The sequence below is a fragment of the Sceloporus occidentalis genome, unplaced genomic scaffold (assembly GCF_023333645.1).
Source record: "Sceloporus occidentalis isolate IW3139 unplaced genomic scaffold, rSceOcc1.0.p SCAF_2, whole genome shotgun sequence".
Taxonomy (NCBI): Eukaryota; Metazoa; Chordata; class Lepidosauria; order Squamata; family Phrynosomatidae; genus Sceloporus; species Sceloporus occidentalis.
Window position 1 is genome coordinate 10,811,966 of NW_028316982.1, and position 26,176 is coordinate 10,838,141.

A 26,176-nucleotide genomic window follows, 5' to 3' on the forward strand; every position below is an offset into this window, starting at 1 on the left:
AGATTACACTTCCAATTTCAGTCGTGTGATATCATCCTTGGTGTTGCCGAGGCAAGGCACACCAGAAAATGCAGATCCACATATAAGAGGAGCTCAGGACTGCTTCTGGGCCATCTGATAGAGGAAAGTAGCATGAGGGAAATCTTGGCAAATGGGACTGGAATCAAAGTAAAACTTGGCTAAGGTAAACCAAAGTGAAAGGGAAATTTGATGACCAGAAATGTGTCAAAATTCATGCCTGTCTCCTATAAGTGAGCATCCAGGAGGATAGCTCTCTGCATACCCCCACACATGGGAATCAGCTTTAAGGATACCTCTACTAAGTACAGATATTTTTTTCTATGGACTATTTACTCTCCTATATATTAGATGGAGCCAGCATGGTGTTGAGTATTGGACTAGGACTGTGGGTTCGAATCCCAGCTTGGCCATGGAAGTCACACTCTCTCAGCCTTAGAGGATGGCAATGGCAAACCCCTCTCTGAAGAAACTTGCCATGAAAACCCCATGATAGGAAGTAGAAGTACTTCCTAAAGTAGGGAGTACACAGGGATCATAAATATGAACCAGTCCCAAATGAGTAACAAGTGAACCAGTCGTGAATGGGCTACGCATTTTTAATTGCCCTAGTGAATTCCAGCCCAAATCTTCTGGGGTCTACAGATTCCAAGCATGCATTATATGGGGGGAATTTTTCTAGGCCAGCTGCCACAGGTGGCCCACAGAGGTTTTTCCCCTAACACCTACACCGCTTCCATCAGAGCCTGTACAACAAGACTCAGAAGTTACAACACTGGCAGTCCCCTCCCTGCCTTGCTCCGAATTCCACAATGAGGCCATGTGCATGCATATATCAGATCTCTGCTTTCCCCTCACTCCAGTTTTTTTGTTGTTCTGAAGTTGTTGTTATTGTTGTTGTTTATATCCCACCTCAAAGGACTCAAGGCAGCTAACAAAATTTAAAACAATCCAAGTTAAAACAGTACAAAGTATTAAAAATACAAAGTTAAAAAAACAAACAGTTTCAAACAAGTTAAAAACATTACATATTCAAATTTAAAATTTAAAAACTCTTCATAAAACCCTTGCAAAACTTACCAAAAAACACGCAGAGGTAGCTGTGTTGGCCATTTAGTAAATTCAGATAAAAATCCCACAAACAAACACCAAACACTGACACCTTTACTGGGCCAACAGAAATGTGCAATATACTTGTTGCAAGCTTTTGAAGCACCACTGGCTTCTTCATCAGTCAAGATGTTACAGACCAAACAGGAGAAAAATTGGAGGTGTTAGTAAGATGCCTGCATTTTGTTGTTTTCTGTATTTAGTTAAGATGACATGAGGAGGGTATCTTTAGCAGGCTGGCTAAAACTCTAACAAGTTGTGCAAATCAGAAATTGTGGAAAGAAGTTGTGCAAATACAATGCACATACAAAAAAAACCCCACCTCCTCTTTGTATTAATGCCACCTCAGACACAAAAAATCAATTTTTCTTTTCCTCTTCCAGCACTGCTCACCTCAGATTTGTCCCCTCAAACTGGAGACTTGGGGAATCACAGCCAAGAGTCTTGAGATTCAGCAACCCTACTCTCCCCCAAATGGAAGCTAAAGGCAAGGAAAGAGTCTTTTTACAGTTACCTGTGCCTCCTTCAGCCCAGTCTGCTCCTATTTGCTATCTGGCTCATGAAATTCTAAGAGATTATCTGAAGAGAAGCCATGGATAGAACAACTTTCTTTTGCGGGCCAAGGCGAATGGCCTTTATTCTATCCTTGTCCTTCTCGATCTGCCTGCGGCCTTCGACACCGTGGACCACTGTCTCCTAATAGATGTACTCTCTGACCTTGGTTTCTCGGGCCTTGTTCTCGACTGGTTCACATCTTACTTGTCAGATCAATCTTTTTCAGTGGTCTCGGGTGGTCAGACCTGTCTTCTGTCCCCTTATCTGTTGGAGTTCCTCAGGGCTCTGTTTTGGGTCCCTTTTTGTTCTCTTTATACACACTCTCCCTTGGCAAACTTATCAGTTCTTTTGGTTTCTCCTACCATCTGTACGGCGATGATACCCAACTGTACCTTTCCACCCCTAATCTTTCGCCAGAGCTAGAGCAGCAAGTGTCATCCTGTTTAACAGCTGTCTCCCACTGGATGCACCATCGGCGTCTGAAGCTCAATATGTCCAAGACCGAGCTTCTTGTTTTCCCTCCTAAGCCCACCCTTCACTACTCCTTTTCTATTTCTGTCAATAACGTCTCTATCCAGCCGGTTCAGGAAGCCCGCAGTCTTGGTTTCATTTTTTACTCCTCTTTGTCATTTATCCCCCAGATCCAGACTACAGCCAAGGTCTGTAGATTTTTTTCTCTATAATATTGCCAAAATCCATCCATATCTCTCAGCTTCTACCGCAAAAACACTGGTCCATGCCCTAGTGGTCTCACGACTAGACTACTGTAACCTCCTCCTGGCAGGGCTTCCTCTCTCTCATCTCCACCCATTAATTTCTGTTCAGCATTCAGCTGCACGCATTATTTCACTCGCTCACCGCTATGATCATGCCTCCCCTCTGTTGTCTTCCCTTCACTGGCTCCCTCTTCCTTTCCGCATCAGGTACAAACTTTTGCTACTCACCTTTAAAGCCCTGCATGGGCTGGCCCCTCTTTATTTAACTGATCTTCTCTCTCCCTACATCCCTACTCGCACTCTCCGCTCTGGTAGCCAAAGTCTCCTCTCTCAACCCAGGATCTCCTCTGCCCCATCCCGGATCTGTCCCTTCTCTCTTGCTGCCTCTCATTCCTGGAACCTTCTTCCTCTGCATGCATGGCTCATCACTTCCCTAACCGGCTTTAAGGCTGAGCTGAAAACCATATTGTTTAGGGAAGTTTTCTCAGGGAATTTGTGATTGTCATCTGGCTGTCTGATAATATTTGATGTGATGTGATTTGTTTTTATATTTGATGTTTTTAATTTGTTTTTTCTTTTCTATATGGTAATTTTATCTATTCCTCTTTTAATTGTTATTATCTTAGAATGTACGCCTTGGGCAGGCTTTTATATACTCTTTAATTTTACCGACTTTGTACAGCGCTGTGTATAATTACAGCGCTTTAGAAATAAAGTCTAATAATAATAATAATAATAATAATAATAATAGAGTGAGTTCAGGAGCTTTTTGTGTTGACAGTGTTAGGTCCTATTACCTTACTCCTCAGAAACAGAAGAAATAGAAGTAGAGTTCTCTGGCAGGAGACCAAGTTCTCCTCCAGCTGAGGATCTTCTCATCTTTTTTTTTCTCTTGAAGTTGCCTCAGAAGAATCAAGTTTTTCTCCCTGAGCTAAGAAACTACTGCTATCCTCTCCCAGGCTTTGAAGAGCCAAGGAAGATATTCCAGTGGCAAGAGAAAAAGAGACAGTTTTTCTAAATTTTCACAGCTTGAAAATAAGGAAAATTGAGAAACATTGTACAGTCGGCCCTCTGTATTCATGGACTCTGCTTCTACAAATTCAACCATCTGTGGCTTGACAATATGTGTTTTGTTTTGTTTTTAATTCCAAAAAGCAAACCTTGATTTTGCTATTTTTATAAGGGATATCATTTTACTACACCACTGTATATAATGAGGCTTGTGCATCCACTGATTTTGGTATCCATGTGGATACACCTTGGATACCACAGCGAATACCAAGGGCCCACTATACTGGAGAAAATTATGAATTTAGCACAGATTTGTGAGATATTCATTGAGGGATACAAGTCCTTGTAAATGAATACCTCATAAATACCCTTTCCCCACCACCAATAAATATCTCATGAATCCATGAGAAGTTTCCCCTGCTGTTACTTGCTGCCACTGCAAGTCCAAGCAGGGAAAAGAAATCAAGGAGAGAGGGCAGTGCCAAGGGCTTCTCAAGAGCCTTTTCTCAGCACTCATCAACAGAAGAAATCCAGTGGGTACATGTCACACCACGTCATGTGAGATGCTCCTGGCCCATGGTGGAAAGGTACTGCCAATGGCACTGAGTGCAGTGCCCGTTCTCATCCTTGTACAGGGCTAAAAGCATTGCTTATTTTGGAGTACTTCCCATGCTTAGGGCTTTACCCATGCCAAATTAACCAACATTTTGCAACTCCTCTTTCCCCTGTAATATTTTCTCAGTTCTCAGTCTGAATACATGTGTAGCACAGCATGTAGCAGTCCTGGAGAGGCTGAAGGCACCTGTTGCCCATCTGGAGAGGTTACTACAGGAATGGATGAGCCAGCAATGGCCTTCTTCAGGGGCCATTTGAAATGTAACTTCAGAAATTTCTGGAGCTGAAACTCACACACCATTTACTGAATAAAAAAATAGCAGTAACACAAGGACTGTTCTCAAGCATACAAGGCAATACTGTCTTATGCTGAGCAGTGTTCATCTTCAGAATTTATTCTCTTTACTTTGTTCTTCTTCTGAACAGCTTTTCTTGTCAAATTGATTTCTGTAACTACGATTTTATCAATTCCACCTTCAGTGTTGGTCCTTTTGTACCCAGCTGTGAAAGACTCACTGGCCTCAAAGGTTTGATAGAAGAAGTGGTCTTCAAATATTGGAGAGGCTATGGGGGAGAAGTCTTCTTCTTTATTGCTGCAGAGGATCATAGAATCATAGAGTTGGAAGAAACCAGAAGGGCTTTCCGGTCCAACCCCCTGCCATGCAGGAAAACACAATCAAAGCACTCCTGAGAGATGGCCATCCATCCTCTGTTTAAAAACCTAAAATGAAGGAGACTCCACCACTCTCCGAGGCAGCATATTCCACTGTCAAGCTGCTCTAACTTGCAGTTGTACATAATGTTTAGTCCTGGTGCTATTACTTCCGACAGTCTGCATACTATACTCCTATTAATGCAGCCTAGAATTGCATTGGCGTTCTTAACTGCTGTATCACACTGCAGACCCGTGTTCAGCCTGTGGCCCACCAAGACTCCTACATCCCTTTCATATGTACTGATGACAAGCCAGGTATTAGCCATCCTACATTTGGACATTACTTTTTACTGCTCAAGTGTAGTATCCTACATGACTTACAGATGAAATTCAGTTTTGTTAGTTTTGGCCCAGCTTTCTGATATTTTATGGTCATTTTGAATTCTGATCCTGTCCTCTGAGGTATTAGCAACTTTCCTAATATAGTGTCATCTGCAAATTTGATAAGCATGCCTCTATTCCATCATCCAAGTCATGGATAAAGATGTTGAATAGCACTGGACCCAGGACAGAAGCCAGTGGCATCCCACCAGTCATTTCTCTTCAGGATGAGAAGGAGCCATTGGGTTTGGCCAGTCAACCAATTACAAATCCACTAATTGACTAATAAGAAGGGAGAACTTCCTGGTGGTTACAGCCATTCAACATTAGGATGGGCTGCCCTGGAGAATAGTCAGAATTGTATGGCCATAGATCAGGCTGTGTTAGCTGTGGATTTTGTGTTAGCGATAAGTTGGGCTAGATAAACTTTGAATACCCCTCCCCAACTCTACAATTCTGTGATTCTGTAAAATGGACTGCTCATGCTATAGACACATACCTTCCAACTTTCCCAATTCAGATTAATCCTCAGTGTCACAATTTTTCAGCTGCTGCTTTTAAAATATGCCAGTATCTTGCTCCTCCTTCATTTTCCCCCTTTATCCCCAACTCATTTCAGTTGCTGCAGATCCATTTCAAAGTGCAGAAGTAGTTTACACCCAATTAACTAAGCAGGGAAGAGAAGGAAGGTGGGGTGGAAGCTTGCCTTTCCCAGTAGACACAGGCAAATACAAACTGCCACCACCTCTCCTAGCTTGTGTGCCTTTCCTCATTAATAATGTTTGCCATCTTGACCACATTCTGATGATGTTTGACCACCAGTGTTCCAGTTTTCATCTGTGAAATGCAGAGATGATTCAGAAATGGAAATGCCACTTACTTTCCTAGTTTGTTTGCCTTTGGGACCTTAGCTTTGAGCAGGCCTGGCATGCTAGACCAAGGGTGGCCAAAATGCAGTGACTGCTCAACATGTGGCCTCTTGGGGACCTGCACATCCTCTCCTCAACACTGGTCCTCACACAGAATGGAATATCATGCTTACCATGTTCTTCTAGTTAGGATCCGCACAAAACTAGACCTTAAAGGGTCCTACATTTTTGTAAGCTCTAATCTCACCATGGTAAAAAGAACTGCTACAGATATATACCCTGGGTAAATTACTGATTGGATGTGCCTCTGAACATGTGTGATGGAAAGCATGGGAAATTTTCATTTTTAAACCAAAATTACCAGACTCCCCCTTGTCAGTGACCTTGCTGATTGCAGGATTCTAGGAGTTATGGTCCCAAAAAGGAAATTTTCCATGTTTTTTGTTACTTAGGTTGAATCGCCTCTATTTTCAGAGCCTGGGTTGGTATGATCTGCTTTGCCCACACATCTGCAGTTTTCCTCACAAAAATGAGGACTAGAAAATGATATATATATATGAGAATTTTGATGGAATTATTACTTTGTGCAGTGCAACCTAGCTAATTACATTATTTCTGTGCAGAACAGCAAAGTACACCAAAGCCCACATCTCTCTCTCTTTTTTTCCAGTGGACCTATGCACCAACATGTCTACCTTTTCTAACACTTGGGCCACCCCCGTTATTTCAGCCTGTTGGATGTTGTTCCATTTCTTTCTTTTTTGAACTCCTTTGGGCTCCCAGTCTCCACTGCTTGCTTCATAAATCATTCATTTTTTGTTTGCTATTCTCAACCAAAGATCAAGGCAAAGAGCTTTAATTTCATTGATGCTATTCTCTGTTTAAAAAACCATTGCCCTCTGGAGCATCAGCCTGTGCCTTTCTGGATGGGCTTTTCTTACATTGACTCAGCAGAGAGGAGAGAAGGTCAGGAAGCCAGTCTACGGTGGAGAGTCCAATGGAGCTGCTAGCAGTGGCTGTGTTTATTACGGGGCTGCTCTGCTCTAAAGCTGAAAGCCCACATGCCTTAGCTCCTGCTGACTGTAATGATGCCCAAATACAAAAAGATGCAGGGGTGGCTCTTGACTTGATCAACAAACATCGCAGAGATGGCTATATTTTAAGTCTGTTGCGGGTTGCTGATGCCTATGCACAACATTCGGTAAGTAGTATTGCTGTGACTGGCTTACTGGATGAGTGTATCTTCAGATTTCAGAAACTGAACCACTGGCTTAAATAAGGTCCAAAACACACTGCAGAAATAATGTCGTTTGAGACCACTTTAACTGCTCTGGCCCAATCCTAGGGAATTGTGGGAGCTGTAGTTTTGTGAGACATTTAGCCTTCTCTGTCAGAGAGTTCTTGTGCCACAATAAACTACAATCCCCAGGATTCCCTAGCACTGAGCCAGGGCAGTTAAAGGGGTCTCAAACTGAATTATTTCTGCAGTGTGTTTTGGACCAAACACTCCTCATTGGACCATTTCCATAGAGTTTATCTTGTTTATTCTACACAAGGATTTCCTCTAAATTGCCAAAACTTTTACATAATATTTATATCATATATCATTTATATTCTACATCAAGAGATCATGCAACTCCCTTGTTATAACCTACAAAGCCTTCTATGATTCAGGGTCAAGTTATCTGAACAACTGTATTCTCCCATATGAATCTGCCCCTGTCCTGAGCTTTTATGAAAGCCCTTCTCTTGGTCCCACCACCCTCACAAGCACCTCTGGTGGAAACATGGTGGCTGCTCCCAAGCTCCAGAGCTCCCTTCCTAGAAAGGTTAAGCTGCCCTCCTCCTTCCTATCCTTTCATAGGCAGGTGAAGATCTTTTTGTTTCAGCAGGCCTTTGATGGTTGATTTGAAGTTGAAGGCTTTCATGGCCAGCATCCATAGATTCTTGTGTTTTTTTCAGGCTATATGGCCATGTTCTAGAAGAGTTTATTCCTGACATTTCACCAGCATCTGTGGCTGCAGGTGCCATCCATAGATGCTAATGAAACATCAGGCATAAGCTCTTCCAGAACACGGCCACATAGTTTGAAAAATCTATGCCTTTCATATGCCATATTGCTCATATTTGTTGTTCTTTTAAATTGTTTGTTTTTAACTTTTTAATTTTATCAATAGTTTAATTCTATTTTTAACTTTTGTATGATGTACAAATATCCATGGGACATCCATTCCTGGATTTTCCATTTATACATGAAGTTATAGATAATAGTGAACTGCCATAGAATACCACAAAATTGCACTGAGGACCTAGAAACTGCCTAGAAAGCACAACTCTATGGTCAACTTCCACAAGACATTGACCATGGAGTCAGGCTGGAGGACCTCCAGATACCTAGAAAGAGACTCCCCCAATGCCTAGAGACACATTTCCACCTCACCAACCATGGTTAAATGAAACTGCCCCATGGATATGGGAGGCAAACTGTACATTTTTTAAACTGTATCCTTTTAAACATTTGTAAGCCTTCCTTCCCAGACTGGGGAAAAGGTGGACTGTAAATAGTCATTTATAAAATAAATAAAATAAAATAATTATCATCATCATATAAGGCAAAGGTGGTGAACCTGTAGTGTTCTAGATGTTGTTAGATTACATAAAGTCTGCCATAAAGTCTGACAATGTCACATGCTGTTCAGGACTGATGGTTACTGAAGTCCAACAGCATTTGAAAGCTCGCAGATTCACCACTCTTGACAGAGGAGTCTTACCTTGACGAAAACTAATACGTTTGCTTAAAACAAATAGCCAATTGCTAGGCCATAGGCTTCCTTTGCAATTTACTGTGTTTAGAGTACCCTTTGAGATTTCATATTAAGATGACTTGCGAAGGAATAATGTTAATCATTGGCTTGCTAAGCTTGTGATTTCAGGGCCTATGATGATCCTGTCCTGACAATCTTCATTGGTGTGGATATTTTCATGTGCTCATTTTGTCCCACGAATACATAAAGGAAACTCTACCTTCACAAATGTCTATGAGCTCCTCCAGATGGGTTTCTTTTGAATTTCAAAACTTATCAGAACTAGATAATATCCTTCTCTTCTCCCTTCCTCCTTTTCTTTAGTTACAGTGCATCACTGCATCACTGCAATTGCACCTTTGCACCACAGATTATAACTCTAGGGAAGATTAAATGCCCTAAAAGTGCCAGATCCCGTCTGATTTTTATTTATTATTTTTTAATTTGTTTCATTTTTATGCCAAAATGGGACCCAAGGCAGCTCACAAGATAAAAACACTTTAAAAACAATTTTTACAAAACAAATAACCTAGTTAAAACAATATAAAATTAAGATTAAAAACTTGTATTTTGTTTTCTTCTCTTCATCTCTTTCAGGAAAATACATCTGTTGTGTACTTAACTCTTGATGTGGTGGATACAGAATGTCATATATTATCTGCAAAACACTGGTCATCTTGTGGAGACAGGCCGTTCTACCGCAACACGGCAAGTAACAGCATCTCTGAGGCTAACCAGTCACAGAAATGATTGACATTCTCTTAATGGCTTTCACAGCTAAGGGGCGGGTTATACTGGGATGCCAAAAGATCCTTTGCACCAGTGGTGCCCAAAAGAAATGCCCATTTTAAAAATGGGATCTTTCTCAGGCTGCTACTTAAAAGAGGCTAGTAAAATACTAAGTTAAACTATATTAAAGTATCACACTGGGTTGTGTAAAGGATATACAGTGCACCCACGCATACAAAGTGTTTATGCTGAAGTTGTGGCTGGAAGAAAATAATGGTGTGCACACCATGCTGTGCCACATGCACGAACCCCATTGTTTTTACCCAGCATACATGTTTTTTTCCATTACACAGTGGGGTCCAGAATGGATCCCCGCGTAAGGAAAAGGCCCACTGTACTGTGATAAATATCTGAAAGCAATCATTATATATATGAAGATAAACTATAAATGTATGATATTCAACAAAGTAAGCACAGGTATATCTGATTGTTAATTACAGTGGGACTTCAGTATCAACTGGAGTTTGGTTCCAGGACCCATTCACCCCATGAATACCAAAATCCATTGATGCTCAAGTCCCATTATATACAATAGCATAGTAATATGGTGTCCCTTATATGAAACAGGAAAATCATGGTTTGCTTTTATTGGGGTGGGGGGGGGGTTGTGTGTGAATATTTTAGACCACAGTTGGTTGAATCTGTGGATGCAGAATCCATGAATATGGAGGGCAGACTGTATAAACAAGCTGTATTCCAGCATGCTTTAAACAAAAATAGAAATGGATAAATAGAAATGCCATACAAGTACATGAACGATCAGCTGATCCACAAGCAGTAGAGATGCAATGGAAATGTTTTATATCTATAGTGGGCCTCCCACATTCGCTGGAGTTGAGGAAGCAGGACCCCATAAAATGGGTTGGAAAATGGGGAAAAAACACAAATTAAAGAAGGCTTTTTTTAATGAGGGAAAATACCTCTCTAGGAATCTCTAGGTCCTTAAACACAACTCTGTGATTAACCAGAAGCTGACCATAGAATTGTACTGGAGGACCTACAAATGCCTAGAGAAGTGTTTTCTCTAGAAATCTAGGTCCTCCAGCATGACTTTATGGTCAAATTCCAGCAGAGTCATGCTGGAGGATCTAGAGAGAGCGTATTAATCAAATTCATGAATAATCAAAACTGCAAAAGTTAAAGCCTCAAATGTGGATGGTTGATTGTACATCACAATCCAAATTTTCATGAATCAATTTAACCAAATTTGAATTTTTCAGAAAAAAATGCTGTAAAGAATCACCACAAAATATGACTTCCAATAATTTTTTAATAGAAGAAAGTCCCATAAGAAGTCATCACAATATATATCATGATACAGCAGAGAAGAAAGGCTTAGATTTCTCCCTCCACAACTCCATGGATCCCATTAACTCTAAGGGGCTTGACAGACCACCCTTAAAGGGTGGCCTGTAGCCACCCCTTTTGGTACCAGATCGGGGCTGCAGCAACTACAATGTTGTGGCTCCAATCTCTTCTTTCTGCTTTGCAAAAAGGAGTCACAAAAAGCAGCTCCTTTTGGGGATTCAACAGACTGGCCATTAAGGCTGGCCAGGGGGCAGAGTCGGGACATGGTGTCCACATGACACACTTGCCCCAACTCTGCCCCCAGGCCGGTGTGACGCCACGCACCGCTCCACATGGTGCGTGACATCATGGTGCTTTTCTGGCACTGCATCTACATGATGTAGTGGCAAAAAAGGTCTGTAAAACCATGCATTGTGCCATACAACAACAGAGATCTGTTGATGTAGCTATACGTATCTGCCAATACAGGATCTTAGCCATATTGTACTAGCAGTAGGGATCGCTAGTGATAGAAGGACAATTTTCTATCCCAGAGATTCTCTGGGATCTGCATGGATTACCAAATATGCTGAAAAAGAAAAGAAAAGCCTGGGCACCAATCCCCTCAAATTGGCCAGATGTCTATTTCTGGTTTAGAAAGAGAGGTATTATTCAATAACTAACAACCTTTTGGCACAGTGGTGCCAGACTAAGAGCAAAGTCCCAGCTATTCTGTAATCTGAGATCAGTGAAAGCCAGCCTCATAGTGGAGGAATGATTTGTTAATTTGATGAGAGGGTGAGCATTGTTCAATAAGGAAATTACCTTCACTTTTACTGTTGATCACATAAACAAAAAATCAGAAAATTACTTAGCAGCTTGGACCATCTTTGCTATGATTTCAAACTTGTATGCAAACGTACTAGATAATTCTAACTAAGTGGGCTGTTTTCGAAAAGAGCTTAAGCTCCACTTGTATAAAACTCATTGTAGAGTGTGGAGTTGGGGTTCCCCCCCCCCCCCCAGATAACTGGCAGGCTTCTAAATTATCAGATCCCCTGGGGGGCACTATTGAGCTAAGTCAGAATACAGTCCTTTCTCACACCTTTGCAACTTGCCAAAGAACTGAAGGCATAAAAGGAGCCTCAACTGCTTTCATTTCACACAATCCAAATGCAGAGGGTGACTTACATGTGTGCTGCCAATGAAGTTCTCAGTTCACCTGCTGCTTAGTGAATCACGCCTACCTTTTAGAAATTCCATGAGCACACCATGGGGGGAATGAGGAAAAATGAATTCAGATGTACGAGATTGAATTTCAAAGTCCTGAAATATTTTGGACTAATCAAATGTTGGTTGGCAAACTGTTGGGAAGTTACATTGTCATAAACCAACATATGATCATGTTAAGTTGAATTAAGCCATTCTACAACATTCATATTCTCATGAGAGCAAACAGAAACATAGGAGCTGATCGCACGGGGCTTGGGGAACACAAATGGAATGGAACGGAAGGGAGCAGGAAAGGAATGGAACAGGGAAATCACCCATATTACCACACAGGGGAATGCTGCTGATGCCGTCGGAAGTCCCAATCCATTCCTCATCCATCCCACAGGAGGCGATTTTCAAGAACTGTCGCCCTTGAAAATTTTACACTGTGCCCTGCTATCCATCATTCCAATTCATTAGCATCAATGTATATTGTGTCAACAGTGTAGCTCCACGCTAAACTATAAATAATAACAACAACAATTTTTTAATATACAGTAACCACATTTTAATAATTCTGAAAAGCAATAAATACACATCCAAAGTGCTAAAGAGAACAGTGTATCCCAAACTAAGTCCAAGTATTTCCTAACAACCTCTGCTGCAGTGAAAATGTTTCTATAAAGAATTCCTTTAGATTTGATATTTATTTTTTTCCCCTCCAAATCAAGGGAGTAGCTATGGGCAGCTGAGCTGCCCCTAGTATAGCCAATTTATATATGGTTTATTTAGAGTCCACTTACAAACCGCATTAATTCTGCAGTGCAGAAGTAACATTTGATCCATGGAGTGCGGGGAGAACACAAGTGGTGGGATAAGGAACCTGGATATTTCAGGAAAGAGTTTGGATGCTAACTGGGAAATATGCAGGTAAAATCAAAACAAAAAGAACTGGAAAGTCTCAATACTTTCAGAGACATTTTTCCTTTCTAGTAAAGCCCTGAACAAACTGTTTCCAAACTCTGGGTAAAGTGTTTCCACTCTGAGAATTCTCACCAGTTGGAGAACTGGGATGTGAGTACATAATAGCATCTTACTTTGAACAAATAAATCTCTGGAGGGATTGTAAATCATGTGCTAAATATTTAAAAAAAAAAAAAAAAAACCAAAACCACTTCCCTGACTTTGTATAGTTTTTGAAGTACAGATTTTAACAGGCAGGTTCGTCCTCTTTTGTCTTCTGCAGGAGTTTGGACGATGTAAAGCTGTCGTGTATATAAACCAATTTTCCAAGCAAGAAAAACTGTATGGATACAACTGCACCATGAGCCCAGGTACAGGCATTGCGTAAATGCCCTGGCACTCAGGAGGAGTACAAACATACTTTAGAATCATTACCCTCTAGAAAAGAAGTGGGAATCACATGTCCCTCCAGATGCCATTAGACTGGAGTTCCCAGCATCCTCCATCATTGCCTGGGCTGAGCTAGAATGCTGGGAATTGTAACCCAACAGCCTCTGAAGGAGAGTATGATTCCCATCTTTGTTCTAAAAGCTCAGCCCTCATTGTCAGCATATGTACAACCTTCTCCTCTTGGCTGATCTCAAGGGCATCCAGTTCAGCCATATACAGTGGACCCTTGTTATACACTGGGGTTTCGTTCCAAGATCCCCCATATATAACAAAATCCGTGTATGCTCAAGTCCCATTAAATATAATGACATAGCAAAATAGTTTCCCTTATAAAAAATGGAAAAAAATCAAGGTTTGATATTTGAAATTTATACTTTTCTGAACATTTTCAAACTGTGTATGCTTAAATCCATGTATAAAAAATCCATGTATAAGAAGGGCCGGCTGTATATTTTTTCAAATGTAGATGCTGGTTGTAAACAAATCTTCCAAAACCTGGTGGTTTTCAGATGCTTTGGACTACACATCTCACTGTCCCCAGATAGCAGGACACATCTCACTATTCCCATCTGCATTATCACAAGCCAACAACCTAGAGCTATCAGTCAATTACTTCAATCTTTTTAGACCCATTCTTTAAACTCATCACCTTTGCAGAAATGCTTGGTGAAGACTTGAGACAGAGCCTTCTCAGTGGTTGCTCCCAGATTGTAAAATGTCCCCTTACAGAAGGTTCAGTTGGCTCCCACTCTACTTTCCTTTCACTAACAGGCAAAGACATTTTAATTCAGGCAAGACTTTGACTTATAATTAATGAATCAGATAGGGCTTTTCAAGCCATTGCGTCATGTTCTACATTGTGTTTTGTGTTGTTTTAACATTGTTTAATTTTTTAAAAATTGTGCAAATAATATTTTAGCTGTACCCAGTTTTCAATTGCTTCTAAGGATCCTTGGATCCTGCACAAGAGGAAAGGCAGGATATAAATTAAATAGGTAGATGATAGATAGATAGATAGATAGATAGATAGATAGATGATAGATAGATAGATAGAACCCCAGCCTGTAGATTGGGATCCAGCTTTCAGTTCTATGCCCACATTATTTATCTAGCTAATTTTCTTCTCTCTGCCCTTCTTTTCCAAAGAAGGTCCTATCACTGCAAGTGGTGTCATTAGGGTTGACGTCACCCAGTGCAATAACTCATAGTGTTACTTTTTCCATTGACCTCCTCCCATACCATACCATTACAGAATCCTCAGTAGAGTTTCTCATCCTAATGTTACTCCTAAATCATACATCCCATACATGCAGTGGTAATAGTTGTGACATGAACAATTGGCAAAATTCCAAATTCTACCTTTAAATTACAATATCATGCACACAGCCTAAATGTATTTACATATGCATTATTTCATGTGGTTAAAGTTAAATTTGGTAAGATGTGGTTTTTTAAAGGAAATTTTTAAAGAATTTTAAATTGTATTTTTTAAAAAATAATAATAATAAAGGGCCTCTCCTTTCTCTTCCTGCTGAGCTTTATCCCACTCACCCCATCTATTCAGCATTTTAAAGGGATCCAGATGAATCCCACAACTCATTCCTGACAAAAGACAGGTGTTTGGGAAGCACTGGTGTCACCTCCATTAGGGTGTCACCTGATGTGTCCGGCACCCCGACACAGCCCTATTGATGCCCCTGATCATTGCTGTTATAATCAACACTGGGCGAGGTTATTTATATATTTATATAGTACTATTGGTATGTATGGCACTTGGGTCCAGTGTCAGAAATCTGCACATCTGGATACCTTTCAGGAACCTGACTCCTCAGCTGGACCAACGATCTACCTTTCAGCACAATATTCCACACAGTGTTCACAGTTAAGAGGAAGGTAGAGAGGGAAAGTGAACAACCATAGTGACATGGATGGGTTTGGTGGTATAAATCTTTCCCATGTAGACAGTGGGGGCTTCTGTGTCAGCTCTGAGTTTTGTTCCAAATGTGAAAAGGAGTTCTCCATAGTGTTGAGACTATTTTGAACCAAGTGGATCAACCACATCCCTGACATGGAAGCCATGGCATAATTGGTACCTATTCCATAAGAAGAGAAGGCAGCCTAACTGCAGACAGTTTCATTTGCACATCATATTAAGCCATGCAGGGATAGGTAACTTCCATAAGGCTGGGGGCTACAACCCTCAGGACTTCAAATGGCCACCTCTCTCTCTCTCTCTCTCTCTCTCTCTCTCTCTCACACACACACACACACACACACACACACACACACCATTTTGACTCCAAAAATGGTACATGACAACCCCAGATTCCTCCAAGGGCCATTTGATGTTCCAGCCAAATTGGGAGGGTGGGAATGGATCTGTTTCAGGAAGTGACCCATGGAGCCTTTCTTTTAAAGACTGAAAGGGATCCTAAAGCCCAGTGGCCATTTTCACAGTCCCCGGTTCCCAATGGGACTTGGGAACCGGGAGCTTAAAAAATGACCTTGGGGCCTACATGTGACACCCCTTTGTTTGGGCGCAACATGGGAAAAAGGGGCCTCACTCTGCTTGGGAGAGCCAAATGGAGACTCCTGACAGCTTGAGCTTTCACTTTTATTAAAACTAATTTCATCCAATTCTGGGGAACGTAAACAGTAAGCTTTTGTACCTAAGGAAGTCAGTAGTGTTAAAATATTCATAACTGTACACTTTCCACAGTTCCACCACAATTATATGAATGCAAAGACTGTCCAGTGAGAATGGCAGTCTTGGAAGATGTGGAAAAATACAAGGAAGAAGCCAAAAAGATATTGCAGAAATACAATCAGGAGAGCAATCAAACACGCTATTTCAAGCTGGAGAAAGTCCAGAAGATTTTTACTGCAGTAAGTATCAATGCACCATCCAACTTAACCTGTGGGATACTCACTGCAATTTTATACATGGATTCAGAGGCCAGAACATCATTCCACTGTTGCTCAGTGATGGAAGGCTTCAGTATGTTATTCTATTAATTAATATTACATGGAACCTTCTACACTCTACAAAAGAACATACCCTTCCCACCATCACCGCCATCTATTCATCAAATAGATGTTAGAGGCGCAGCATAATTAACAAGTACGTTCCTATATGTTGTCAGTAGCCATGCCAATGGAGCTGCTTACATTTGCCACTTAGCCATAGTCTGGTACAATTAACAAGATGACTCTTGGTATTTCAGTTAGTTTTGCTAATGCTCTATATCTGCCTGTTATCTGTCTTATGCAGATAGCTAGTCGTACAGCATATGTCGTTGAATTTACCATAAAAGAAACCAGCTGCCTTCGAACCACAGTTGCAACAGATGTATCGGAATGTGAATCTCTACATGGCCAAGATGCGGTAAGTAGAGAGCTAAAGAAGTCTAATGAATATAGAATAAAGGGGACAAAAAATCCCATGCAGATGAACTGCAGAGAGCATGCAGCCACGTAACAGAAGCATGGCATCTAACTGAATCAGGCATCCAGTTACAAATGGACTGAAAAGGAGGTATGTGTGTCCTAGGGCCAGAAAAAGAGCCGTGGTTTTCCATCCTCTCAAAGTGGTTAGAATTGTTGTATAGTACTTGGATGAGAGATCACCAAAAAATATCAGGTGCTGTAGGCTATATTTAAGAGGAAGGAACTGGAAAAACCACCTCTGAGGTACCTTGCCTAAGAAAACCTGATGAAATTAATATAGTCAACCTCAGTTGACATACATAGAAAGAATTCCCTAGACAATGCATAATCACTAGTTCAGGATGCTACTGAGCAGTTCTGACAGATAGCCAATCAACCTCTTCTTAAATACCAGAAGCACAAGGAACTCCTGATCTACCTAAAAATAACTAAACAAAAGTACAGGTATGAACTTAATGAGAAAGATTTTATAATACAAATATATCTAATTTGAATAATATAATATAAAATACTGTAATATGTCCAGCATGGTGTAGTGGTTTGAGCATTAGCTTGGCCATGGAAACCCATTGGTGACCATAAGCAAGTCACACACTCTCAGCCTCAGAGGTGGCTATGGCAAGCCCCTTCTGAACAAATCTTGCACACACACACAAAAAAAAATCCTGTGATGGGCTTGCCTTTATTTTTGTTGTGTGCCATCAAGTCTTTTCCGAATTTTGGTGACCCTAAGGTGAACCTATCATGGACATGCCTTAGGCTTGCCATAAGTTGGAAATGACTTGAAGGCACACAACAACAACAACAACAACAATAAATAATAATAACAACAACAACAACAACAACAACAACACAAGACGTGTAGATAATCAATAAGAAATATTTCAATCACAGTAGTATTGCAGAAGACTGATAATTCATACTGAGGTCCTTGAGTCCTTCCAAAATTGCTGCAGCCTTGATCTAAATCTTGTCATAAATCGTAAACAACTTGAAGGCACACAACCGCAATCATAGGCTATAGCTTTAAATTATAGTGAGCTGCTGTAAATGGTGCATGGGCCACAGATGGATGGAACAGAAATCTCTACATGAATTTTAAAAATAAAGTAAAAACATAGAATCGTAGAATCGTAGAGTTGGAAGAGACCACAAGGGCAATCCAGTCCAACCTCCTGCCATGCAGGAATTCTCAATCAAAGCATACCCGACAGATGGCCATCCAGCCTCCGTTTGAAGACCTCCGAGGAGGGAGACTCCACCACAATCTCCGAGGAAGGAGTGTGTTCTACTGTCAAACAGCCCTTACTGTTAGGAAGTTCCTCCTAATGTTAAGATGGATTCTCTTTTCCTGGAGCTTGCATCTATTGTTCTGGGTGCTGTTCTCTGGAGCAGCAGAAAACAAGCTTGCTCCCGCCTCAGTATGACATCCCTTCAAGTATTTAAACAGGGCTATCATGTCACCTCTTAACCTTCTCTCCTCCAGGCTAAACATCCCCAGCTCCCTAAGTCATTCTTTGGAAAAGCGGTATATAAATAAATTTTTATCATTATTATTATTATTATTATTATTATTGGGCATGGTTTCCAGACCCTTCACCATTTTATTCGCCCTCCTTTGGACATGCTCCAGTTTATCCACATCCTTTTTGAATTGTGGTGCCCAGAACTGGACACAAGATTCCAGGTGGGGTCTGACCAAAGCAGAATAGAGTGGCACTATTACTTCCCTTGATCTAGACACTATGCTTCTATTGATGGAGCCTAAAATTGCATTGGCCTTTTTAGCTGCCGCATCGCACTATTGACTCATGTTCAATTTGTGGTCTACTTGGACCCCTAGATCCCTTTCACATATAGTCTCCTTAAGCCAGGTGCCCCCCATCCTATATCTGTGCATTTCATTTTTCTGCCCTAAGTGCAGTACCTTACACTTCTCCATGAGTTCTTCTGAGTTGAATATAATTTTGTTAGCTTTGGCCCAACTTTCCAGTTTATTCAGGTCATTTTGAACTTTGTTACTGTCCTTTGGCATATTAGGTACTCCTAACATGTTTCAGGTTGTGCTTCTCAGACCCCAACCTGAAATAGATTGAACCTCTCAGAGTCAGCACCGTATTTCAGTGGGGCCACTAAAATAGCCTGGTCATTGAGTCTCCCAACATCACCAACCTTCTGGTCCACTCAGTCAGCACTAGATCTCTGCCCCCTCTTCGCTTGCATAGCTGAGCAAAGCTGGTAACCACTATTCTCTGACCTCACTTCAACCAACTGGACTTCTTATCTTATGAGGACAGCAGTGACACTTCTCAATGTGTACTGAGGTGGAGTTTGGCTTAGTGACAGCTGATGGCTTCCATGTCAATGTGGCAATGCATCTCATCCTTGGATCAGTCTGAACTTTAAAGGAGCTATCCAAAAGTAAGGATCAGTACCATGGATGGTTCCTTTAAAGCAAAAGTAGACAACTGAAAAGCACTTTAGCCCTCAGGGAATCTTTCAGGGCTGCATCCTACATATACCACACAGCCTGAAAAAATGAATTATTGTTGTTTTGTTGATATTGTTGTTATTTTCCCAGTGTGAGATTCAAGAGAACTTACAGCAATTAAAGTAAACATAGTTAAAAATTAACACCATGCAAAAGTTAAAAAGCAATTGAATTACAGTACAGTTTGAGTATCCCTTTGGCATATTTGCATCTAATAATGAGAAATCTTACAGACTGGATTCAAGTCTCAACACAAAATTCATTGATGTTTCAAATACAACTTATACACATAGTCAGATGGTGGTTTTATACATAATATTTGTAATAATTTTGTGCATGAAACAAGGTTTGTGTACACTGAACCATCAGGAAGCAAAGGTGTCACTATCTTAGCCAACCATATGGACAGTTTTGAATCTGGGGGTATTTCAGATTTTGGAATTCTGGATAAGGGAGACTCAACCTGTATCAAAAAAATAAAAGCCAGTTTAAAAAATAAACCATTAAAATAGCAACAAGAAGAAATAAAAGTCCATTACATTATACAGGCCTGTTTCCTCCGAAAAAAATTAATTCTCAAAGGCCTGCCTGAACACTTCACAGATGAAAACTGGGACAAATGTGGCTGAGCAACATCAGAGTGTGCTCATTGTGGCAAAAATTATTTATAAGGAAGGAACCAGATGCTAGGAAAGGCTACAGCAATTGGCTGTTGCCTCAGCCTGCTGGAAAGGGCAAGATTCTGCACCCACCCATCCTGCTTCAACTATGAGCATTAGACTCCGGAGACCACGGTTTTGAATCCCAGCTCAGCCATGTAAACCCACTGGGTCACTTTAGGCAAGTCACACTCTCTCAGCCTCAGAAGATGGCAATGGCAAACCCCCTCTGAAGAAAATCCCAGGATAAGATCACCTTTGAGTCACCATCAGTCAAAAATTACTTCAAAGTACACAACAACAACAGCAATAACAACAAACTACTTTTGCAATTTGAACTCTGTTTGCAACAACTGAAGTAAGCTGATGGCAAAGGGGGAAAGTGGGAGAAAAAGAGAGAAAGTGGGACATTTTAAAAGCAGCTGAAAAAGTGGGATGAGAGAGAATTAATCATGACTGCCCCTGCCAAATTCAGACACCTGGAGGGTATGACCACAGTTTTTATTCAAAAAAGCAGAATCAACCATTAAGAGTTGGCAGGGCCAGGGATGGGATCCTCTGAGTCCTTTGGCCCTCAACACTTGCCCAAAGGTGCCAGCTTCTGATTTGTAGCATTGCTCACTACAGAAGAGAGTCCCAGGAGTAGGAGGTTTAGGAAAGAGCATCGAGAAAGCACCAATCACCAGGAGAGGAAGAATGAGACCTTCAGGGATGAAAACCTTTTAATGATTAAACTTCCTGCAATTTGAACAGTTTATCTTCCCCTGGGACATGATGCACATAAACAACCTAAAACCATAATACAAATATTTGTCTAAGCTTTGTTAATGACATTTAGGAATAAGGGATCTGTCTTCCCCCTCCCCCCCCTCCCCGGGGAAAGTATATTCGGCATCACATCTAGTCTTACCTATTGCTAGTGCACAAATATATGTTGTTTCTCTTTTCTCTGCAGCATATGGGATTCTGCAGAGGAAGATTAATTAAAGATACAAAAGACCCCAATGAAGTTGACCTGAACTTCTGTGAAATCTACAACATTCCTGTAAGTGGCAATCCCTATTTACCCCATCCTGCCATTGTTGTAAAGCTTGGGGATATCAGCAGGCAGCATAGATGCAAATTACTGCCCCGAATATATTCCTTCTCATTTCAAAAGCCCTTTCTGATGTGGCATACAAAAAGTAATGTTCAAGGAAAAACAAATAAAACTCACACACTCACACAGCATTAGGCAGGGTGAGGCCATACGTATTCCATACTGTAGAAATAATGCACTTTGGCACCACTTTGAGTGCTCTAGCACCATCCTATGAAGTCCTGGGATTTGTAGTTTTCATTAATGTATGGTTTGAAAATGCCTCCTTTGCCAAAGAGTGGTGGTACCTCCCAAAACTACAGATTCCAGGATTGTGTAGGATGAAGCCATGGCACTTAAAGTGGTGCCAAACATCATTCTACAGTGTAGATGCACCCTGCCAAAGACAAGATGGTGCATGAAAACCATATGGCACAGCTGTTCCCCTACCCAAGAAAGCACCTGACAGCCACCTTGCCTCCCTCCTTTTCCCATTACCTTTACCTCATTGTCTTGCCTCCCTCCCTTGTTTTTTCCTCACCTGCACACCTGGGTACCTTGCCAGATTGCAGCGTGGACAAAGGGAAATGGCACCTAAGAACTTGTGTGTGGACAGAGTCATTGAAGGGGAAGGAGACTAGAGGAGAAAGAGCAGAGGAGACAAGGAAAAAAGCAACCGAGTTTGGAAAAGTTGCATTTTGGACTTCAGCTCCCAAAATTCCCCAAACAGCTTTGCCAATGGCCAAAAAAGTCACTTTTCCAAGCTATGTCCAGAGGCATTATTAGTACTGATGATAAATGGGTGTCAAACTACAAAGTACAATCAATACGTAAAGAGATCTTGAAGCACCTTTGAGACTAACTGAAAGAGAAGCCAGGTGGAGTCAGATACACATTCTAGACTTTAGGAGAGCGGATTTCAGTAAACTTAGGCCTGTTACAGACTGCCAGAATAAAGCTGCTTCGGGTCTCTTTGGAGGTATGCTATTTAAATGATGCATGGGTCCTAAGAGTCCAGAGGTCGCGCCAAAGCCACACTCCATTCCTAAGCACCGGAGTGCAGCTTTTGGTGCAGCTTCCGGATTCTTAGGACGCATGCATCATTTAAACAGCATGCCTCCAAAGAGACCCAAAGCAGCTTTATTTTGGCAGTCTGTAACAGGCCTTTGAGAAGTATTGAGGGTGATCCTGTGGTCAGGAATACTAAAAGAGAAGGGAGTCCAGGACGGATGGGAGTTTCTCAAAAGGGAGATACTGAAGGCACAATTTCAAACAGTTCCAGTGAGAAAGAAAAACGGGAGGTGTCTCAAGAAACCAGGATGGATGACTAAGGAACTTTCAACTGAGCTAAGTTTTAAATGGAACATGTATAAGAAATGGAAAAGGGGGGGAAATCATGAAAAAGGAATTCAAAGGTACTAGGGTGCCTGTGCGGAACGGGCCATAGACAACTATAAATAGAGCGACCCCTTCTTCTTTTTTTCTTTCTCTTTCTCTGCCCACCACTGTTAGCATTTGCCACCACTGTTGCACCTTGTGTGAGCAACAAAAATGTACAGTCACTGGTGTAACCAGGGGCTGTGTGAGCAAAGTGTCCTTTTGGGATGGAGCCCACTGAATGCATATTCTCAGTACCTGAAATGTTCAAATGACTGATAGTATATACATAATGCTCAGCAGTGGAAGTTGAATTGCAACTGCAATCCTACAGTGTTTCCTCCATACCGCTATTTTAACATGTGCTTCATAGGAACATAAGAGGTAAAACAGATTGGACCAAAGGTGTATCTATTCCAGCAGTCTATTCACATAATGGTAAACTAGTTGCCTCTGGGAAATCAGAAAGCAAGATGGGAGGACAACAATGTTCTTCCCATGTTCTCCAGCGAAAGATATAGAAATACAATGGAAGAAATGTATATGTCCATTATGATTAGTAGCTTCCCTCTTTGAATTAATCTGATATGTGTTGTGTGTAGAGTTTATGAATCCAGGGGTCTACACATCATTTTGGATGGTCAGATACAGAATTCTGAAACAGGCCTAATTCCCAGCACTTGCCACAATCCCATTTTATCCCTGAAATCCTATAAATTATGAAATAAATGCTTCTATTTTTGTTCAGAAAATAATTTTTTCTACATTTTGAAGTGACACCTTGGCACACACATGGGTTTTTAAAAAAATACCCCATAAAAAACACTTTTTGCTACTTCTGTTTTAGATAATATCCAGCCTAAAGAACTGTCAGACAAAATGTCTTGGTAGATTTTGTAGCTTTTGGGATCGATCCCAATAAAGCCGTTACCCTGTCAGTATTCTGATTTTGTTCTTGCTGTTATTCTAATGGACCAACACAGCAATGAATGTGTTATAAATTGAGCAATTTAGTTCAAAGCTGTTTTCTTCTGGGCATTTTTCATTGCAAAATTACAGATTATATCACCTTGTAGGTAGACAAGGGAAGGTGGGTGCCTTTACTCAGATATTTTGGTGTTTTATTTCAAAGTGGAATTGTAGCACTTTAAGAGTATAGTGTGATAAACATCAAAGGACATTCCAGAAATTCTGTGTAAAGTCAACTCCATTCAAAACAGTAGACCACAGTTCAAAGGCTGGGAGATGCAGCAGCTGTGTTCGATAGTGGAACTAGTTAGATATACTGTACAGATGGATGAAGTAAAGATGGATCGTCTGTGATGGACTTCTAACTAATTCAGTTTTTCTTTGTTTCTAATTCTCATGTCCATTGCCTGCACCCTTCAATGGCGGCTGTGTTCCTTTGAATTGCTTATGGATAGTATGGCAGGCCTCTTTTCCATTACCACCATCACCACTTCCACAATGATTCAGGAGAATATCATCACTGCAATGTATCTAAGCATGAATGCAGACCTCCTGGTCCATTACATAGGCATCATCATCCTCACCACCACCACCACTCTCCTCACCATCCTCACCACCACCATCATGACTTTGGCCATCGTGATGGGCATAGACATAGACATGGGCGTAGATGTCCACCACCTCCTCACCATGATCACCATGTCCATACAGGGCCCAAAGACCACCACAATTCTTCAGAATTGAGCCAAGAAATCCCTGTGTTCCATCCACCTCCTGGACCTCAATTCCCTCCTCCACCTGCTGGAGGTCCACACCATCTTCCTCCTAGTAAATATCCCTCACCTCCTCTTGGGCCTCCTCCTCCTCGACCTCCTTGCCCTCCTGATACCATCTGTGAACATCAACCACAACCACCTCACTGGTTTCACAAACATGTGCACCGGCACCATCATGGTCACAAGTGCAATGACACCTCAGGTGAACAAGGAGGAGCCTCCTCAGAAGAGCATGATACATTCAGACACCATCATCCTTTACATCATCACCCCAGTGATCCCATCTATTACATTCCAGTTTTGAGTCAACATGATGTTCTCCAAGCTCCTGGTGCAAATTTCCTTAACCGTCCACATAGTCCATATGGAAGGCCCAAGAAACCCCACATCCATGGCAAACATGTATATGACAAACCAATTATTCAGCCTTTTCCAGATATTCTTTCAGAATCAAAATCCTGCCCAGGGGAGCCCAAATTTAATCCACCGGCAGGCTTGTTATCATTATACCCACCACAATCCACACAATAAAATGCATTTCTTTAAATGAAAATGACTGTAATCCCATAAAGACATAGCTCCATTGACACCAGTCATATGCTACCATTCCCGTGACTTGGAATGCAGAAAAATAAAGTCTCTGTGTAAACAAAATACTATGAGTTTATTTGGGGGAGGGGGAGAAAATATTCCTCAAAGCATGTCTGAGTTGAAAATCCTCTTTTGGGTTTAGTACGACCTGTTTGGTCTCTAACAGGGCTAGTCTACTCTGGGGATGATAGTACCCAGAACTAATACCAGGTTCCTGGCCAATAGTTGGAAGGTGAGATTGTTAGAGGAACCTAAAGTGCAGCAGGTAGGTACTGTTCTACTGATGAGGTTAATACAGAAGGACTTGCTCTAATCAGGCCAAAAAGCTTGGAAAAATTACTCTTTTGGGCTACAGCTCCCAGAATTCTCCAACCAGCATAGTCAACTCTACGAGTTATAGCCCAAATAAGGAATTTTTCTAAAGCTTGTATAATCCTAAAGTATGAAAAGCTCAAGGGCCAATGTTAGTTCCACAGAAGTGGGAACAGTGAGCTGGCCCATCGGTCTATCTAGTTTAAGACTGATGCTACAATGGCTGCCAGCTGCTTTCCACTGTCTAAGGCAGAGGTGGAGTCTTCCCAGATTTAGATGGAGATGTGGGGAACTGAACCTGGGACCTTTTCCATGCAAAGCAGATGACCTTCCACTGAGCTACAGCTAAATGGTCCCCATCCTTTGAGTCTGAATGCTCCAAGTTTGAGCACAAAATGGATTACTAGGCTACTTTCTAGCCTTGGACCATAAGTTTCCTATTTCTTCTCCTACATTTACACAAAGCATACAGAGTAATAACATACAATCATTGTTGAAAATACCTCACTGGTTTTTGACGCTTCTGTCTCTAAAGGAGAGGTGGTGCTATCTGACCCTAATAGCTGACCTGTATTTGTGTATTACATTTTTATCTTCCAGGGACCTTAGAACAGTATATACAGATCCTTATCCATGCTTCCATTTTATCTTCCCAATAACCCAGTAAAGTGGTTTAGCCTGCCTCTCTTCCTGATCTAGAATTTTATACTGTACTAAGATGATGAAGTTGAGGCTTTCATACTTTGGCCATATCATGAGAAGGCATGACTCATTGGAAAAGATAATAATGCTAGGAAAGGTGGGGGATATAGAAAGAGAGGAAGACCTCACACTAGATGGATGTACTCTATTAGGGAGGTCACGGGTATGAATTTACAGGACCTGAGCAGAGTAGTCGAGGACAGGGGGTCTTGGAGATGTCTCATCCACAGGTTCGCCATGAATTGGGATCAACTCAGAGGTGTTTAACAACAATAAATCCATCTCATTTGGGTGTTTCCTGGATATGGGAAGATTTGTACATGTTTCTCTTCCTGGTCT

At 41.3% G+C, this 26,176-nt stretch overlaps 1 protein-coding gene across 1 annotated transcript; it reads left to right on the top strand.

Moving 5' to 3' along the window:
* Window positions 1–6,912: 6,912 nt before the first annotated feature.
* On the top strand, window positions 6,913–24,886 carry HRG (histidine rich glycoprotein). Its single transcript, XM_089508733.1, has 7 exons — window positions 6,913–7,131; window positions 9,332–9,442; window positions 13,269–13,356; window positions 16,155–16,321; window positions 16,707–16,820; window positions 20,988–21,077; window positions 23,912–24,886. The coding sequence occupies exons 1-7, from the start codon at window positions 6,928–6,930 to the stop codon at window positions 24,761–24,763; spliced, it is 1,626 nt and encodes a 541-aa protein (XP_089364859.1). The 5' UTR covers window positions 6,913–6,927; the 3' UTR covers window positions 24,764–24,886.
* Window positions 24,887–26,176: the final 1,290 nt, after the last annotated feature.